This window comes from Neovison vison, chromosome 1 (genome assembly GCF_020171115.1).
Source record: "Neovison vison isolate M4711 chromosome 1, ASM_NN_V1, whole genome shotgun sequence".
NCBI classification, from domain to species: Eukaryota; Metazoa; Chordata; class Mammalia; order Carnivora; family Mustelidae; genus Neogale; species Neogale vison.
This window is the reverse complement of record NC_058091.1, coordinates 97,919,575-97,939,588: the sequence shown is the minus strand read 5'-3', so window position 1 is coordinate 97,939,588 and position 20,014 is coordinate 97,919,575. Positions and strand designations below refer to the sequence as shown.

The window sequence follows — 20,014 nt, the reverse complement described above, 5'->3', positions numbered from 1 at the left end:
AATTTTCTCTAGAATATTGTATATCACAAGAGCAAGGACTATGCCTCTCTGGTTCACCAAACAGCAGAGCAACAGGTACATAGAGTGGATACTCAAAATATGTATTGAATATACAAGACAGGCAATAGCTAATCATTTATGCCTGTTATGTGCCAAGCACTGTAATACTTTTATATATGGCATCTCATCTAACCCTTACTATCCCCTCCATGAGGTATTATTTCTCTTATTTTGCACTGGAGGAATGGAAAATCAGAGAAGCTAAGCAATTTTTTTGAAGGAATGACTTACTGGGGATTCCAACTTTGGTCTGTCTGAATTTTCGTCTGGTGAGCATTCTATTGTACCAGATTGCTTTTGGGGCAAATAGTAAGAGATGAATCAGCCCGTGTATTTGTCCTACACTAATTCTTTATTAGTCAGGTATCAGTGAAGGGAGCCTGGAAAGAATGAGGACACTTTTGAGAAGATACTGAAACTATAGAACCACTTAGAACCCATATATGTGTGTGGTGTGGATAGATGGGGGCATCAGTGGGATTCTCACCAATAGGGAGTAGGAGCAGATGAGGGCATTGAGTTCCCAGGGATGGATGGGCACTAGATGGAAGAGAGAAACAGATACAGTCTTCCTTACTTTGAAATACTGAAAAGAAATAAAATAAAATGGAAAAACAGAAACAGAAACAAAATAAAATAAAACAAAACAAAGAAGCATTACCTGGGCCTTGCCATGATTATTTGGGTGGGTATCAGAAATAAACACTAAAAATCATTCAGGTCAACTTCCTTCCACCCGATCAATCTCATGAAAATACTCATTCCTCTATGTGGGGTGAGAGCCTTGTTTTATTTATATTTGTTTCATTGGCATGGGTCAGTATCTGGCAAGGCAACTTGATAATATTTGCTAAGTGAGTGAATGGATGAATGCATATATTTATTGGTCAATAACAATGCTTTACTTTACATATCATTGTTCTCTTAGGAACTTCTAGGTACGTGATTAAAAAAGGGGTTAACTCTAAAGATGGGGATTTCAGTACCTTTGCCAGATAACATGGAGATATTTTAGAGCATTGGGACTTTTGGCAGAGATTGGAAGATCTGGATCTTATTATTGAAATACTTAGCATTGTAAGTAAAAGTTCTAGGAAAGTTCATGGTCTCTGGGGCAGTATTTGAATTTAAGGGGGAAAGAACTTATTTGTGGAGCATAACAAATAACATGGAGGACATGGGGAGATGGAGAGGAGAAGGGAGTTGAGGGAAATTGGAAGGGGAGGTGAACCATGAGAGACTATGGACTCTGAAAAACAATCTGAGGGTTTTGAAGGGGCTGGGGTGGGAGGTTGGGGGAGCCAGGTGGTGGGTATTATGAAGGGCACGTATTGCATGGAGCACTGGGTATGGTGCATAAACAATGAATACTGTTATGCTGAAAAGAAAAAAAAAACTTATTTTGGAAACCTCAAGCAAGAACTCTCTGCATTGAATAAATATAATTATTTATTGGAATTTATTAAAACATTCTTAAAGACTTCAGGAATTTCTAGAAAATGTAACCATGGAAGCTATGGGACCGTTAAGAACAGAGAAGTGTCTACAGAAGTAATTTTTGCATTTTATAGAACATAAGTACTTTATGAATTTAGGAAATAAAATATAGACTAGTTTGTCCAAAAAATATAAATTTTGATACAATATATTAAAATGTAGAATAGAGGTTATTTACTCAGTATTTATTAGTCAGGTACTATATTATAAGCTCCATCTTAAGCATTAATTATGTATTTATGAAATAACAGATATAATTTTTTAACAAAATGGATGTAAACACTTTCTTTAAGAAATTTAATAATGTTTTAGAGTTTTGGGCTTCCCCTCACCCCCAGTCAGAAGAAACAATTGAAAGCTTGAGAAAAAAGAAACATAAAAAAAATGAAAATCTCACCCTCTTCTGCACATATTGCCTTCTTTCAGGTCAAGCAGAGACAGAAAGGGTTTATTTTCAAATAAGAAAATATTTGATGGTTGGAAATAAACTCACTGAATTGAATGTTTGCTACATGGGCCTATGCCTGAATAGCTTCTTTCAGGAACAAATCCTTCATTTTATAGGTATTCATGTTTTTTCTTTAGTGTTAAAGTATGAAAATATATTTGTTAACTAGCAATGAGTCTCATTTTTATTTTTTAAGGAAACAAACAAAAAACCCCACAAGAAAATAAGCTCCGTGCCTCCTTTGGCTTTGACACTAATTGTAACATGTAAAAATGTAATAATTCCATTGCCTGAGAGTTACCTGTTTATGCCTTTCCACATATATATCTATCATTCACCATAATGATTGAAGAGGGATTTTGTCCACCAGCTTATGGTTAGTATAGATTCATCACTGATCTATGGAGGTAATAAAATTATGTGGGTAAAGCCAAACTATAGTTTAAATCTAACCTCAAGTTTATCAAAATGTATACTTTTCACTTTTAGGTCTTCTGGGGATTAAAAGGTCTAGATTTCTTTTGGGGACTCAAGACATCTAAGCAATCAGAGTACCATGGACCTTGTTTCAGATGGCACCGCCAATGAACATGGGAATGTAGCTCTCGGAGAACCTGCTGCCATTTCTTTTGGGTCTGTACCCAGAGGTGCAGTCACTGGATTGTAGGGTAGTTTAATTCTTTGAGGAAACTCCACAGTTTTTCAGAGTGGCTGCACCGATCACATTCCCATCAACAGTGCACCAGGGCACCCTATTCTTTAATCCCTTATCAATACTTGTTAACTGTGTGTGTGTGTGTGTGTGTGTGTTTAAGTCATACTAACAAGTATGAAGTGATATCTCATGGTGGGTCTGATTGCATTTTCCTGATGGTTAATTAGTGATGTTGAGTGCCCTTTTATATTACTTGTTGTTATTTGTATGTCTTCTTCGAAGAAAATTCTACATATGAGATCTCACCGACTCACCTATTTTTCTTTTTTAATAGAGTGATTTCTAGGGGCTGGGAGGAGGAGGATATGGGGAGGTAGTAGGCAAAGGATGCAAAGTTCAGTTTTTCAAGATGAATAGATCCTAGAGATCGTCTGTGCAACAGTGTCCACAGGAAACAATGCTGTGTTATTTCACAGTATTTTATCAAAAATTTTCCTTGAGGGTAGATATTAGGCTAGGTGTTCTTATCACAAAATAATAATATAATAAATTAAGAAAAAGTTTGGAGGGAACTTTTGGAAAGTATGGAGAGATTTATGGTGACGGGTACATGAATATATACCTATCTCCAAACTCATTAAGTTGTATGCATGAAATATGTACAGCTTTTCATAGGATGATTATATATCAATATTTTTAAATATTAAGGTTGTTTTTTAAAAAAGGCAACACTAGGTTGGTCACTCTGCCTTCTTTAAGGTCTAATGGAGAGAACATCAGCACAGCACCATCTCAAGATTAAAAAAATAAAACAAAGAAAGCCTGGAATGAGAGAAGGCACAGATTTTTTTCTATTTTTATGAAAACAGAGCACCTTCTGGCATTTTCCTTTCAGAATTTGGGATTCAGAGGATTGATCTGATACAGTTGGTAATTTTACTTAAAGACCTTCCTATTAAATAGATTCAAAATATTTTTGAAGAACAGATGGTATAGACTAGAGGAAGAGATAAACATTGTATGTTAAACATTTTATTGATCAATTAAAATATCATAATTTAAAATGTTGATTCTACGCTAAGAGTTATGCATGTCTGTATGTGACTGAGAAAGACAGAGAGAGAGTGTGCAGGGGGAGTGGGATGGGTATTTATTATCCAAAGTTAAACCTGCCCCTCCCCCAAGTCCCCCCCTCCCACCTTGCCCACATGCAGGCAGGCAGATGGCTGTTCTTCAAGGTGTTAAGGAAGCTGGCTTTCAGTCTTGAATCATGTGCCTCTGGGCACTTTGAAAACTGCCTCTTCTGTCTATTTTTAGGAGCAGGTTGAAAAAAAAAATGATAGAACAGAATAAAGAAACCACCTGTGTGGATTTGATAAAAAGGTAGGCTATAAAGTTACCAGCTCTTTGAAAATATTTTTGTTGTAGAAAGAAAGCATCCTTACCTTCTAGCACTTCTTTGTTCTGATTTTTCTACAATAGAATGACTTCTTGATAAACTAATACCATCATCTGTGCAAATTAGTCTACCTGACACTAATTTTCAATCACACTTAATTTTCATCTCTGTGAACTACTTATGTATGAGAATCCCCTTCTATTTTATTTTATTTATTTTTTTTTTTTTAAGATTTTATTTATTTATTTGAGAGAGAGAGACAGTGAGAGAGAGCATGAGCGAGGAGAAGGTCAGAGAGCGAAGCAGACTCCCCATGGAGCTGGGAGCCTGATGTGGGACTCGATCCCAGGACTCCAGGATCACGCCCTGAGCCGGAGGCAGTCGTCCAACCAACTGCGCCACCCAGGCGTCCCTCCCCTTCTATTTTAGGAGTACTTTCTTTGAATGCATCAGCCATTCTCTTAAATTGTATAGACAGAATATTGGGTAAGTTGTTAGATTCACCAAAAGTTAAGCAAGACTACAAAGGAAAGGAAACACCACTAATCACTATTTCAAATGGCAGTAAAACTTACTTTTCCATTGCTTTGTATATTTATGGGAAAGTATTATGGGTAAGGGTGAATGTAGAAAACAATTGTGTTTAACTGCTAAGTATGGAAGGTACAGGAAAATGACAAGCCCTCAAATAATCCTTGTATGTCCTACTCTGCCCTTGCATGCCATCACGCTCCCTCAGAAGTCTGACCTATGTCCATAGTTGGTTGTAAGCTGTGTTTCTGACAATAGCACGGTTGTAGTGGAAACTGTCTTCACCACCTAAGTTATGGAGCCTGATACAGTGAACACCATACAAGCAGTGGGTCGGCCTACCCTAAATTATGCCTGTTAATGTGACCCCATCATTATTCCCAGGATCTGTGCCCTTCGCCCTTGATCTCATTTCTACAGGATTTAGACAAGTGTCAGACCCTTGGAATGCTACACAATAGTGACCTTGACTTCCTGGCTTCACTTTAAAAAAAAAAAATGAGTTTAAATCTAGTGTTGAAATGACATGGAATGCTTTGTAACGAGAATAGTCCTGACACAGAAGAATCTCTAGGTCTCTGTCAGAGACATCTGCCTTTTGATTTGGTTCAGGCTTTCTGGTTATAAGGGTAGCTAGTGCCTTTAGAGAAAACTAAAACCTCTTTGTTGTTGTTGTTGTATTTGATACATGGGGAAATTCAGGTGATTCGGTGATTCCTCTTTAGTGTTAACCTTCCAGATATTATTTTTAAAGCTTTGTCCTTATAATTGTCAAAATAAAATCTTAAAGGGAGAAAGAAAACACTGCTTGGCAAAAGATGCTAAAATAAAGATGGTAGGATGTTTAGCGCTTGATAGATGAACAAGTGGAAAGGGGGTATAATTTGGAATCAAGAGGTGCCACCCCAAGGCTGGTCCTGAGTTCCTTTGGGGGGAAAAAGCAGTCTTTAATTACATCTGGTACTCGTTAATTCTTTTTGGAGTCTCTTCCCAGATCTGTTCCCCCATCAGCCTCCCATCAAGCAACAGAAATTCCAGATGGTTCCCTCCATATGCCCGTGCTCATTCTCTCAAGTAGGATAGATTGGTCACTGACAGAGTAGGATGGAACAGCCTTGGTCAAAGCAAGGCAAGATGGAAAGCAGCGAGCCACAGTTAATTTAGAGGTGGCCTATTGTTCATGTTTTTAAGTGGGTTGTATAAATAACTGTTTCAGGGTGATTTTTTTTCTGGAATGTGTTGAGTAATTTCATGGAAGTGAAGCTTCTCAGAGAAAGTGGCATATTGATCCTATTTTTCTACACCTGGAAGAGAGAGACATCCACTATAAGCTGCCATTATATAGTTGAAGGTTGGTCAATTTGGACCTGCAGCTGATCTGCTGTGGAGCCTTCATTGGAATGAATTTTTCTGCCTTTGTTACTTATAATGATAGCTGTAGTCTGCTACAGTGATATGAAAATTCCTTTATAGAAATATTTATGGGGCATATGTTTCTTTCATCTTAGCAGAATTTTGTTATTAGGCACATTGATAGACTTTCCATTTTGAAGTAGTTGGGAGTAAAGATGAAGTCAACCTCTATATAATGAAAAAATAAACAATTAACCTTGAACCATATGGGAGTTAGGGTGCTGATCCTATACCCCGTGCGGTCAAAAATTTTTATATAACTTTGATCCTCCCAAAATGTAACTACTAATAGCCATTGTTGACCAGAAGCCTGACCAATTACATCAATAGTCGATTAACATATATTTTGTATGTTAATATATTATCTCCTATAATCTTTCAATAAGTAAGCTGGAGAAAAGGAAATGTTTTAAGAAAATCATAAGGGAGATGAGGACATTTGCAGGAAGTTCTGTACTATATTTACAAAAAAAAAAAAAAATCTGTGTATAAGTGTACCCATGCAGTTCAAACACATATTGCTCAAGGGTCAACTGTATTATCATTTCAAGTATATCACATTATACTTACTTGTTTATCTGTCCTTATCTGATGATAGGATACATGTCTTACTCATGTCCAATTTCCTCCCACCCAACAAGATTTGACACATCACAGGGAAGGAAAAGAAAGGAGAAAAATTAATAGACAGGAAATTTCATTCTTTTTTAAAAAGGTTTTATTTATTTATTTAACAGAGAGAGAGAGAGAGAGAGAGAACGTGAGCACCAGAAGGCAGAGGGAGAGGGAGAAGCAGGCCCCCCGCTGAGCAGAGAACCTGATGTGGGGCTCGATCCCAGGACCCTGGGATCATGACCTGAGCTGAAGGCAGACATTTAACCCACTGAGCCACCCAGGTGCCCCTAGACAGGAAATTTCCAAGTGAAAGGTGACACTGAAAGCAGTAAGAGCAATGTTTCTACTCTTGTCTTCATCCTATACTTCCCCTTGAATAGGTATTAGATTTTATGTGTGGAGTGTGTGTGTGTGTGTGTGTGTGTGTGTTATTTCGTGTTATTTCTGAATATCTATAGTTCAAGTTCCTCAGAAAATAAAAGTGAGAATGCCACTATAGTTTCTGTTCTCATGGAGCTTACAATAGTTAGGCTATATATGATTCGTGTGAAATTTGTTGGCATATTTGGAGTGGATAAAGCAATTAAAAGGACAAATTTCTTCTAAGAAGGCTATGTGATAAAGAACAAAAGGAAAATTTTAGATTCTGTGTTATTGTCATATTTTACTTGGAAAGTTTGTTAAAAAGAAGCCTAATATCATGCTTTTAGGTGTGTGAGTACTCTGTGAATGAAGGAAAACATTTTTTGAAGCAACTTAATCATTTTGTTCAATCAAGCTCATCAGCCAAACATTGGTAGTTTGGGCCATATGTTGGAAGAGATAAAGGCCATTGGTGTAGAACTCTAGTTTTTTTGTTTTCTTGTTTTTTTTTGAAGGTGCTGACTTGAAATAATTTCTATCTTGCTTTTGAAATCATATAAAACTCATGAAATCACAAAATGTGTGTTAAACCTAGAACATCCTCTTGATATTTAAGTCTTTTGTTTGAAATTTTTTTATAATTTTTTATTTTTTTAAAGATTTTATTTATTTATTAGATAGAGATCACAAGTAGGCAGAGAGGCAGGCAGAGAGAGGAGGAAGCAGGCTCCCTGCAGAGCAGAGAGCCTGATGTGGGGCTCGATCCCAGGACCCTGGGATCATGACCTGAGCCAAAGGCAGAGGCTTTAACCCACTGAGCCACCCAGGTGCCCCAGTCTTTTGTTTGAATTTTTTAAAGCACCTGAAATGAAATTGAAATATGTATTTTTATCTGTTTAGCCTGTTTGTTCATTTTGTATTAGTTCCTAATGTGTTCTTGAATTTAAGGGGTGTAGTGAAGTAAACTCAGCAGATCTGAGCAACATTTATTTAACACAATTTTATCTTTGATGTCCAGTAGGCATGAGGGATTTTTTGAACAGACGGTTTCTTCCCCTAAGAAAGTTACAGCAGATGAGAAAAGCATAATTACACTGAGGAACAGCCCAGTGACAGTTACCTCTTTACATACACTAATTATGGATGTATTTATAATATGTTTTAATGTTCTGTTATCAGAAGGTAGAGAGATTTCCATGGGGGCAGTGGTAGGCCCAGTGGGGAGTGGACAGGAAATGTCTTACCTGCAGAGCTAGAACTTGGGTTGATTCTCATGGGTGAGTGGGTGGTGTTGATGTTGTTGGATGACAGCCATGCCTGGAGAATTTATGGACTAGGCCTACAGATGTCAACTTCAGTTCTGTCTACAATTTATAGACTACAGCTAGTCATGTGGCTTTGTCTATCTACAAACAAGGCCAGAAAAGATAGTCTAACTGTGAACTCAGGAGGAAAAAGGAAATAGTTGGTTTACAACCATAGAGTCTTTGTTGGGGACGAGGAAAGACAGCCTCTGAGACTTTAATTTGGAGGGTAGGTCCTTAAGAACAGCAGGTACATTGTTTCCTGGAATGAGACATGAGATTATGTTAACAAAATTCCTTAAAACCTTTACATGTGTCAGTGATTACAGTACTTGAAATTCAAGCGGGAACTTTTATTTGAGATCTTTAATTTGTGCTGAATTACTACTAAGCCTCAGAAAGTAACACTTAATACTTTGGCATACATGAAATATTTACTCTTTTAAATGAGAAGTTTTATTCATGTATCGCCTTATTGTTACTTTTAGACAAAAATCTATGATTCCTTTCTTCTGAAGTTATATGGAAACTTTATGAAAAGAGTGATGAAGAACAATGGTTTTAAGTTGTCTAGTGACGTCTACAAGCATGCCAAACTAATTGAGAACAGTGCCAGTAATGAAAATACTGAGCATTTCTTTTTCTTTTTTTTTTATTTTTAAGATTTTTTAATTTATTTGACAGAGAAAGAGACAGCAAGAGAGGGAACACAAGCAGGGGGAGTGGGAGAGGGAGAAGCAGATTTTCTGCTGAGCAGGGAGCCTGATGCAGGGCTCGATCCCAGGACCCTGGTATCATGACCTGAGTTGAAGGCAGAGGCTTACTGACTGAGCCACCCAGTTACCAGGAAATAACCAGCATTTCTTGAGCACACACCAGACTTTTACTTTGTGTGGTAGAAATGTAAATCGGGAAATGTAAATTTCACTCTGAGTTGGGAGATTGAGAATGACTCACTAGAACTGCGTAAGCACTTTAGATCTATGAACTCATTTCAGGCTCACAAACACCCTAGGAATAAAGCAGGTATTTTTATTATTCCCATTTCACAGATTAGATAACTGAGGTGCAAAGCTGTAAAGGTGTTGGTTCACACAGTTAATAAGTAGCAGAGCGGAGATTCACATCCAAATAATTTGACTTCAGAGGCCAAGGTCATATCTGTGATTCTCTACCTCCCTGAAACTATGGCCAAAGTGAAGGGAAGGGACAAAAGATAGGGAAATTTTAGTGTATTTGCACTAAAGTAGGACTGGGAAGGGGTGGGTGAGGGGGTGGGAGGGGTGTGTGCCTGGGTGGCTCTTGGTTAAGCATCTCACTCTTGATTTAAACTCAGGTCATAATCTCAATATTGGAAGATTGATCCCTACCTTGGGCTCTGTGCTCAGCTGGGCGTTTGCTTGAGGATTCTCTCTCTCTCTATATATATATATATATACATATATATGTATATATATATACAGGCTTGGGGGTTTAGGGCATAAACACTGCCTTTTGGCCTTAACACTTGGTTTGTTGGGCAATGGAAGAATTTATTAATTGTGTAGTAGTTTTCCCCCTCCTGCTCCTTATTAAGACCTAGTCTTTAACAAACTATTTGTTCTTATAGTTGCTACACCTGTCCTGTCATGAGGCCCATGTGAGCAGCCTCTGAATCACCTGGGGAAACACAGAGTAAAGCACTGGAGGGGAGAATGCGATTCTTATTTTGGTTATATGTCGGCTCAACTTCTTTTTCTTCTGCAGACAGGACGGTCCTTGTGGATACAAATCTCCCAGTCCTCAGAGGCCTTTATGTGATGGGGACTTTAGAATTCCCTGTGGACAGAAGCAATGTTCTGAGTGTGGCGTGCATGGTCATTGCTGGCGGGGAGCTGAAAGTTGGTAAGTACAGGGCACAAGGATTGGGAACTTAAGGGGAATTAACTCTGTGAGAAAGTTTTGAGCATTGGTGGTATCATCCAGCAGTTTGGTTAACAGAGTATGGAAAGGGTTAAGGGAAGGGGGTGAGTTTACTGATAAAGCTTTTCCTATACAAGCTTTGGACAACACAGACAGAGGTGACTTTGATGGGTCATTCTTTTGTCCACCCACTGTCATCAGGCCATGTTTCTGGCTCTACGGTTCCCATGTTGCCTCTCATGGCAGGGCTCCTGGCTTCCTCCAGGCCACAGATCAATTCTGCCTTTGGTCCTTTGTACAAGAATTTACCTATGGCCCACTCTTTCAGAAGGAACAAATTATCAATTGTCGTGCAACAATGACCTTCGTCTAGTTCCAAAACATTAAAAAAAATTTAATTCCAGTATAGCTAACAGTATTATATTACTTTCAGGTGTATGATATAGTGATGTAACAATTCTATACATTAGTCAGTGCTCATCATGATAAGTGTGCTCTTAATCCCCTGTCACTTGTTTGACCTCTCTCCCCACCTACCTCTCTTCTGGTGACCACCAGTTTGTTCTGTCTAGGTAAGAATCTGTTTGTTTGTTTGTTTGTTTTTGAAAAATGTCTGTTCATGTCTTCTGACCATTTGTTAATTGGATTGTTCATTTGGGGAATATTGAGTGTTTTAGGTTCTTTATATATTTTGGATATTAACTTTTTGTCAGATATGTCATTTGCAAATATCTCCTCCCATTAATAGGTTGCCTTTTAGTTCTGTTGACTGTTTCCTTTGATATGCAGAAGCTTTTTATTTTGATGTCATTCCAGTAGTTTAGTTTTGCTTTTGTTTCCCTTGCCACAGGAGACATATCTAGAAAAATATTGCTATGGTCATTGTCGAAGAGGGTGCTGCCTCTGCTCTCTTTTAGGACTTTTTATGGTGTTAGGTCTCACATTTAGGTCCTTAATCCTTATTGAGTTTATTTTTGTGTACTGTGTAAGAAAGCAGTCTGATTTCATTCTTCTGGATGTAACTGTCCAGCTTTCCCAATACCATTTGTTGAAGAGACTGTCTTTTTCTCATTGCATAATCTTTTCCTGCTTTGTTGAAGATTAATGGACCATATAATCATGAGTTTATTTCTGGACTCTCTATTTTGTTCCATTGATTGATGTGTCTGTTTTTGTGCCAGTACCATACTTTTTTTTTTTTTTTTATTACTAGGGCTTTGTAGTGTATCTTGAAATCTGGGATTGTGATACCTCCAGTTTTGTTCTTTTTCAAGATTGCTTTGACTATTCAGGGTCTTTTGTGGTTCCATACAAATTTTAAGATTAATTGTTCTAGTTTTGTGAAAAATGCTATTGGTATTTTGATAAGGATTGCATGAAATGTGGAGAGTGCCTTGAGTTACATGGACATTTTAACAATAATTGTTCTCTAAATCCATGAGCATGGGATATCTTTCCATTGCTGTGTATCATTTGTAATTTTTTTTCTTATCATTTCATAGTTTTCAGAGTATAGGTCTTTTGCCTCCTTGATTAAGTTTATTCCTAGGTATTTCATTATTATTTGTGCAATTAAATGGGAATATTTTCTTAATTTCTCCTTCTGTATTATTAGTATATAGAAATACAATGGGATTCTGTATATTGATTTTATATCAGAAATAGTTCCAATTAATTACTAAGTAATTTATTACTAATTAATTTATCAGTTCTAGTAGTTGTTTGGTGGCATCCTTAGAGTTTTCCGTATATAGTATCATGACATCTACAAATAGTAAAAAAGTTTTACTTCTTCCTTACCAATTTGGGTACCTTTTAAAATTTCTCTTTTTTTCTGATTGCTGTGGCTAGGACTTCCAATACTGTGTTTAATAAAAGTGGTGAGAGTGCACATCACTGTCTTGTTCCTGACCTCAGGGGAAAAGCTGTCAGTTTTTCATCATTGAGTATGATGCTAGCTGTGGATTTTTTCATCTGTGGCTTTATTATGTTGAGGTCTGTTCCCTCTAAACCTGCTTTGTTGTTGATAGCTTATATCATGAATGGATGTTGTATTTTGACAAATGCTCTTTCTGCATCTATAGAAATGATCATATGATGTTCATTCTTTCTCTTGTTGATGTGATGTATCACACTGATTGATTTGCAAATACTGAACCATCCTTGCATCCCAGGAATAAATCCCAGTGGATGATGATGAATGATTTTCTTTCTTTCTTTTCTTTTCTTTTTTTTTGGCTGGATTCAGTTTACTAATATTTTATTGAGGATTTTTGCATCACTGTTCCTCAGAGATAGTGGCCTGTAGTCTCTTTTTCTGTAGTACTTTTATCTGATTTTAGTATCAGGGTAATGCTGACCTCTTAGAATAAATTTGGAAGCTTTCCTTTGTTTTCTATTGTTTTAGAATAGTTTGAAAAGAATAGGTATCTACTCTTTAAATGTTTGATGTACCTGTGAAGCCATCTAGTCCGGACCTTAGCTTGTTAGAATTTTTTTGATGACTTTTTCAATTTCATTGTTGGTAATTGATATGTTCAAATTTTCTATTTCTTCCTCATTCAGTTTTGGGAGGTTATATTTTCCAGGAATTGATCCATTTCTTCTAGTGTGTCCAACTTTTTGGCATATAGTAGAATTCTAGTTTTTCATAATAGTCTCTTATTTTACTTTGTACTTCTATAATGGTTGTTATCTCTCCACTTTAATTTCTGATTTTGTTTATTTGAGTCATTCTCTTTTTTGAAGAGTCTGCTTAAAGTCTTATCAATTTTGTTGATCTTTTCATAGAACCAACTCCTGGTTTCATTGATCTACTTTATCTTTTTTTTAAGTTTCTGTTTTGTTAATTCCTGCTCTAATCTTTATTATATCCTTCCTCCTACTGGTTTTGTGTTCTGTTTGTTCATCTTTTTAGTTCCTTTTAGGTGTAAGACTAAGTTGTTTATTTAAGATTTTTCTTGCTTCTTGAGATAGGTCTGTATTGCTATAAACTTCCCTCCTGGAATCCCAAATATTTTGGATCCCAAATATTTTGGACCATTATGCTTTCATTTTCATTTGTTTCCATGTATTTTTTGATTCCCTTTTCAATTTCTCAGTTGGTCCGTTTATTGTGTAATAGAATGTTATTCAACCTTTATGATTTTGTGCTTTTTCCAGATTTTTTCTTGTGGTTGATTTCTAGTTTCATAGCAATATGGTTGAAAAAGATGCATAGTATGACTTACCAGTTTTTGAACTTGTTGAAGCTTGATTTGTGACCTAATACATGATCTGTTCTGGAGAATGTTCCATGTGCACTTGAAAAGAATGTGTATCCTGCAGTTTTAGAATAGGATATTTTGAATATATCAGTTAGATCCATCTGTGAATTTAAAGTGTCATTCAAACCCACTATTTCCTTTTTGATTTGTTGTTTGGTTGATCTATCCATTGATGTAAATGGAGTGTAAAATTCTACTACTATTTTACTACTGTTGCTTACTTCTTTTGTATTTGTTAATAAGTTCTCTATGTATTTGGATGCTTCCATGTTGAGTGCATAAATATTTACATTGTTACATCTTCTTGTTGGATTGTTCCCTTTATGATTATGTAGTATCCTTCTTTGTGTCTTGTTATAGATGTTTTTAAAAGTCTGTTTTGCTACCCTGGCTTTTTTCATCTCCATTTGCACAGTAAATGTTTTTCTATCCCTTCACTTTCGACCTGCATGTGTCTTTAGGTCTGAAATGAGTCTCCTATAGGTAGCGAGCGTACTTGGGTCTTGCTTTTTTAACCATTGCATCACTCCATGTCTTTTGATTGGACCAGTTATTTCATTTGCATTCATAGTTATTCTTGATAGGTATGTGCTCATTGTCATTTTGCTACTTGCTTTATGGTTGTTTTTGTATTTCTTCTCTGTTCATATAAGTGGATGTTTTAAGGTCCTTGATATATGCTGTTAAATTGCTTTTCAGAAAGATTTTACAAATTTGTACTTACTTCACATATTTCAGAGTTATGAGATCCTCATACTCTCTAACATCACCTTTAAACACCACTTTGTTCAGTTCCTCTGAGAGTATGAAGCCAGAGGGAAAAAACTTTTCCTGGGTGGACCCTGACTTACTCTGAACAGAGTAAAATGAGTATAATGATGAGCATGGGCTCGAAGTTGAATGGCTTGGGATCAAATCCAGCTTGGTCACCTACTTGATGTTTGACCTTAAGCTAATCACCCTCTAGACACATCCATTTATTCATCAGTAAAGTATATGGCAAAATAGAAAGTTCCTTGGAGGGATGTTAAAACCATTAAATATAACAGTTCTTTTTACGTGCTTGCCATGTAATAGGTATTTGATGAAAGTTTACCTGTCAGGGTGCTTGAAAAAAATAGATGCCATATCGAATTGGACAATTTGAGGAGATGTTAATGAAGGAAATATTCACAAAAATCCAAATGGCACGGAGACTTCCCTAAAGCTAGTAACAGCAGAACATCCTTACTACCCCTTGCTTTAAAGGAGTGAAAAAAGGAAGTCATTGCTAGAATTAGAGATGGAGGTGTGTGTGTGTGTGTGTGGAGGTGATTCCCAGTGCCATGACCTTCTGTGTATCTGAGACTCAGTACAGGGAAAGGCTTATGGGAAAAAATACCTTGATCTCACTTTCTTTTCTACCTTATCTCTTTCTTGTTCTATCATCCCGCTAAACTGAAGCTCTGAGTAAGGAAGAACTTGATGTAGTACATGCAGGTCAGCAGCATCCTGGGGAACTGAGCAGAGGAAAGACAGGCAAAGTTTGAAATGGAGGTTTGAAATAAACTTCAATACATATCATCCTTTTATTAATATGATGAAACATTAAACTAACTTCTCTGTCCAACCCTTCATGCTATTGGTCCTGCCAAGTATGTTGTCAACTCTAATTCCTATTTTTTTATATGTGCTGCCTTTGCATTTCATATCGCTACATTGTACACTTGTGTAAGGATTACTTTGTTTTTCCCCGAGTTTTAGGGGTGTCTAAGTGTGATACTTTTTATTTATTTCTTTATTTTATCATTTTGATCAATTTTTCCACAGTGGGGAAGTCCTTTTAGGTTCTGATCTTTTCCTCCCAGATTAATATCATTTGTTCATTTATTTAATAGTCTATAAAATCCTCATTCAGCTAACTTATATAAATACTTAACAAAACTGAACCTTGTTCTTTTGACTAGAAAATGTATTTTAGGTTGACACCTATTGCTAAGATTAGTCTTTTACTTTTAAGTTGTTTTTTAGGCTTCTGTGTTCACTTATCACTATAATAAAAACTTTATGCTTGAAAAAATATATCTTTAAAGGGAAGTGACACAGAAACTTTCCAGTTTTCATTTATCATTTCAAATATTATTTTAAAATTTGTCCATTCCCAACTTTGTTTTTACCTATTAGTAGACAATGGTGTATTATTTTTCTCCCTGTTTTGTCCATGTGTTCCATGGACAAGGTTGATTACTAGGACCCTTCTGTCCAATTTTATGTGTATCATGCCTGAAGGAAGACTTTTAACCCTTCTGTCTAATTCTACCACACCCTAAAAGAAATACCAACATGAAATAAATAATAATACTGGTTAGTAAACAGACTTAATAGGTGTGGACCTTGGCACAGAGCACTGCCAGAGTATGTCTGCTGTCTGATGCCATCCAATCCAAGTCCTAACATTGTAGAATTATATTTTATGGTTCTGCTTTTAAGTCAACTGGTGCTGGCAAAAGGTATCAACTGACTTTTAGTAGAGTAGAAAGTAGAGTGGAAGGGGAGAATGCTATAGAATTAGAAGGGATGTTTAAGATCAAAGCGTTGCTCAGAGGGTTATAGCTGCATCACAAATGCCAAACTCAATCTCATTCATCATTCAGTGATAGTCGCATTAACTTGATAACACACTTGGGATAAGCTTAAATTATTTCATTTGTGTATCCATTCTTTCCTTTATCATGTGTTTGCTCATTGCCTATTGTTTGCCAAGTACTATGGGAGAACTTGGATGTACAGAAATATTAGTCACCAATCCTAGTTTGCAAGAGATGTCTCAGTAAAATAGTGGGGCAAACAAGTAAAAACATAATTAGAGGAGTCCCATCTTCCAACCTGGAGGGAGTGTAAAGATAGAGGAAGAGATCTGAAAAGACACTTCTTTGTGGAAATACATTATACCCTCAGGAAGTTGTAGGAATAGTCTGAATTGCAGGACTTATGGAATTGTGGTAGCTGGAGAAGCTTCTTGGCTTCATACATTATGTATGGAGTTTAAATTTTATCATGAGGGCAGTGAGTGGGTAGTCACTGGATAGTTTTAGGTAGGGAAGTGTCATACTTAAATTTGGTCTTGGAAAGATCACTCCTGGCAGAGTGGGTGGTGTATTGGAAGGGGCACAGTGAAATGTGAGAAGCCATTGTGTTCCAGGAGAACAAAGGAATTGAACTAAGGCACTGGAATTGAAGAGAAGGAATGAATTGCAGAAATACTAAGGGTATAAAGAAACTAATGGCAATTTTGATGTGAGGTGAGAAGGTGTTTAGAATACATCCCACATTTCAGGTTGGGAGATCTGGGTCTATGGTACTGCCAGGATGAGTTACCTTTCTACCACTTGTTAGCTGAGTGACTATAGATAAGTTACAGGATCTATCTCTGTCTCAGTTTCCTTATCTCCAAAATGGGAAGAATAATAGTTCTTATTTTATGGAGTTTTATGAGAATTAAATGAATGAGTATTTATTAAAGTGCTTGAATAGTGTCAGGCACGTAGGAAGCCTATGTGTTGTTTGTTGTTTGTTGAATACATAGATGCATATACCTCAAAATGAGATTTCAATGGAATGTGTAAGTGGCTAAAATTTGGGGGAGCACTGACCTTTTAAGAGTGGTAGGGGAGTCACTTATGGTTTGTCTCCCTCCCTATCCCATCTTGTTTCAAACTGTGGGTTGCTGGGGGGAGGGGGGTTGAGAGAAAGGGATTAGGGTTATGGACATTGGGGAGGGTATATGCTTTTGGGTAAATTGGAAGGGGAGGTAAACCATGAGAGACTATGGACTCTGAAAAACAATCTGAGGTGTTTGAAGTGGCGGGGGTATGGGAGGTTGGGGTACCAGGTGGTGGGTATTATAGAGGGCACGGCTTGCATGGAGCACTGGGTGTGGTGAAAAAATAATACTGTTTTTCTGAAAATAAATAAATTGGAAAAAAAAAGAGTGGTAGGGGAAGCTGAGTTCAGGGAGGAGGATAGAAAAGAAACAGCAGTGCAGGTAGAAGGAAAATTAAATGATAAAAAAGTAATATCTTGAAACACAAGAGGGAATTTATAAGAAAGAGAGAGTGATCATTAACGTAAGATATAGCGGGGAGAGCAAAGAAAGTAAGAAGGGAAACCAGCCATCTTATTATGGCTTTTTGTTTTGTTTTAAATAATGGGTATCTAATATATTTTTGATACGAAATGTTATTTTGCATGTGGAACAAAGAAAAAATTCAGTCCACTATTTGAGGGACAGTAACTTTTTTTTTTTTTAAGATTTTATTTATTTATTTGACACAGAGAGAGAGAGAGAGATCACAAGTAGGCAGAGAGGCAGGCAGGGGAAGCAGGCTTCCTACTGAGCAGAGAGCCTGATGCAGGGCTCTATCCCAGGACCCTAAGATCACAACTCAAGCTGAAGTCAGAGGCCTAACCCACTGAGTCACCCAGGTGCCCCGAGAAACAGTAACTTTTAATGAGTTCAATACTATTTATCTATTAACAACTTCATTTTTTTGGCTTTAATATAATCTTAAGTATAATTGAACATATTAAATCTCATGTTTAACAATGAACAGTTATCCACATTAAGAGTGATGTCATGAAACCTTTATATGTGCTCATGAATAACTTTCTTTTGGATAAGAAAATGTGACAAATTAGTAAATATTAAAGATGACTGTCCGGTTTTATTTATAGATTTGTCCCTGTCTCTGTCCCCTTCCTGCTTCTTTCCCTTTCTTTCTCTTTCACTGAATGCCAGCTCAGTGCCAAAAATTCTTCCTGGGACTTGAGTACTTAGCAGCAAGCAAGACAGATAAGATTCCTTTTTAATGAAATGAAGTAAAGTCTAGGTTGGATCTGAACACCATAAATTAGGTAGTTAATAAGAGCCTTTCTGAAAAGTCACTGTGACCTCAAACCAGAGATAAAAGAAAAAGCTAGACTTGAAAAGATGTGGACTGCTGGTTTCCAAACAGAAGGCAGATCTAGTGCAAAAGAGCCAAGGCAGAGTGGGAATGTGCTTTACGCAGTCGTAAAGCAGAATGGCAGCCTACTTGCTGGAGAACACTGAGAAGTAGGCATGAGTTTCATGAAGAAGACTGGATTTAAGCAATGTAATGTTGCTTATTACAGTATTAAAGACACAAAAGAGCCCAAATTGTGCTGAAAGTTGTTACTTTTTCATGATCTCATGAGTATAACTTTAACAAAACAGAAGTTAATTGAAGACTCTCATAAATATGGCAGTTCTGGAGACCTGTATTATAATTCTAGTTAAGCAACTTGTTTCATAACTTCTGGAAAATTCTCTAATAGTAGATTTATAACAGTAATATCACAGACTTCAATGATTTTGTGAATCATCTGTCTCATTGCCTGGATAAGGAAATTGAGCTCCAGAGGGATTACTGATTTGTTTCCAGGACTTCTAGCTGATAAAGACCAGGACCAGGATCAGAGGCTATTTTAGGTACCTTAAATACTCAGATTAGAAGCCAGTGCCAAAGGACTATCTTTACTGTGAGTACTTCCTTACTCTATTCACTAGGTTTCACTGTCTTTTTTTCTGGTCCATTCAATAATCCATATTTTTATTATTACATTCATTTTGTTTTTGTGAAATGGTATATTTTCATGAGTTCCTTCTGTGTATTAGATAATAGGATTCTTCAGACATTTCGTAACCTATGTACCTCGTGCGTAGTAGGCTTCTGATACTGTGCTGTGTGACTGATTAGTGTATACATAAATGGATGGATAGATCTCTCTTTCATCTCAATGTCTTTTTCTTGTAACATATTTAGTATCCCTAGACTTAAATGTCTACATCTGTAAGGAAGGAATTATAGTGTTAATTTGGAAATGACTGCAATGGTTTTGCCCCGAATGAAAGGTATAAAATAGTGGTGAGACACGTTGGAAAAGTTGATGATATTTTGCCAGTCCAAAGTATTTTCTATTTTTAGTCAGTCTAGGAGAAGAAAACTCACAAAAATGCCCAACTCAAAGCCTGTTTAATAAACATTGGTTTCCTGATTGTTTTAAATTTTTTATTTCTTTGACCTTGAATAGTTGTTTGAACTCATCTTTTTCATCAGTGTCTCTTCTTAGAGGAGACATCGTTCTTATGCCTTAGAATGTGGTCTTTGTTATTTTAAATATCAATAATGTTAACATGTTATTCATCCAAATGTTCAACTCAATGGAGAAATTTGCTCACTTGCTTATTTATTTATTTATTTATTTATAGAGAAAGAGTGCCAGAATGGAAAGGGACAGAGAGAAAATTTTAAGCAGGCTTCACGCCCAGTACAGAGCCCAACACGGTGCTCAATTTCATGACCCTGAGACTCTGACCTGAGCACAAATCTAGAGTCAGATGTTTAACCAACTGAGCTACCCAGGTACCCCAGGAGAGAGTATTTTAATTTCATGGTTCTCAAATTGCAAATGGACACCTCTGTTCTGACAGTTTGTAGGTAGATTTCAGAGAGGGATTACCAGTAATAATTAGTGTCTTTAAAAGTTAATAGAACCCTCTTT

General features: G+C 36.7%; 1 protein-coding gene across 12 annotated transcripts in view; it reads left to right on the top strand.

Annotated features, from left to right (window-relative positions):
• Positions 1-20,014, top strand: part of PKHD1 (PKHD1 ciliary IPT domain containing fibrocystin/polyductin) — a 475,771-nt gene that overhangs the window by 274,258 nt on the left and 181,499 nt on the right. For all 12 annotated transcript variants that reach the window (XR_006385080.1, XM_044252662.1, XM_044252680.1 and 9 more), the window contains one exon: positions 10,032-10,169. Coding sequence is in view for 11 of the 12 variants with exons in the window: in XM_044252662.1 (XP_044108597.1) it covers positions 10,032-10,169 (138 nt within the window). In the remaining variant the exon portion in view is untranslated. The remainder of the gene's footprint in view (positions 1-10,031; positions 10,170-20,014) is intronic.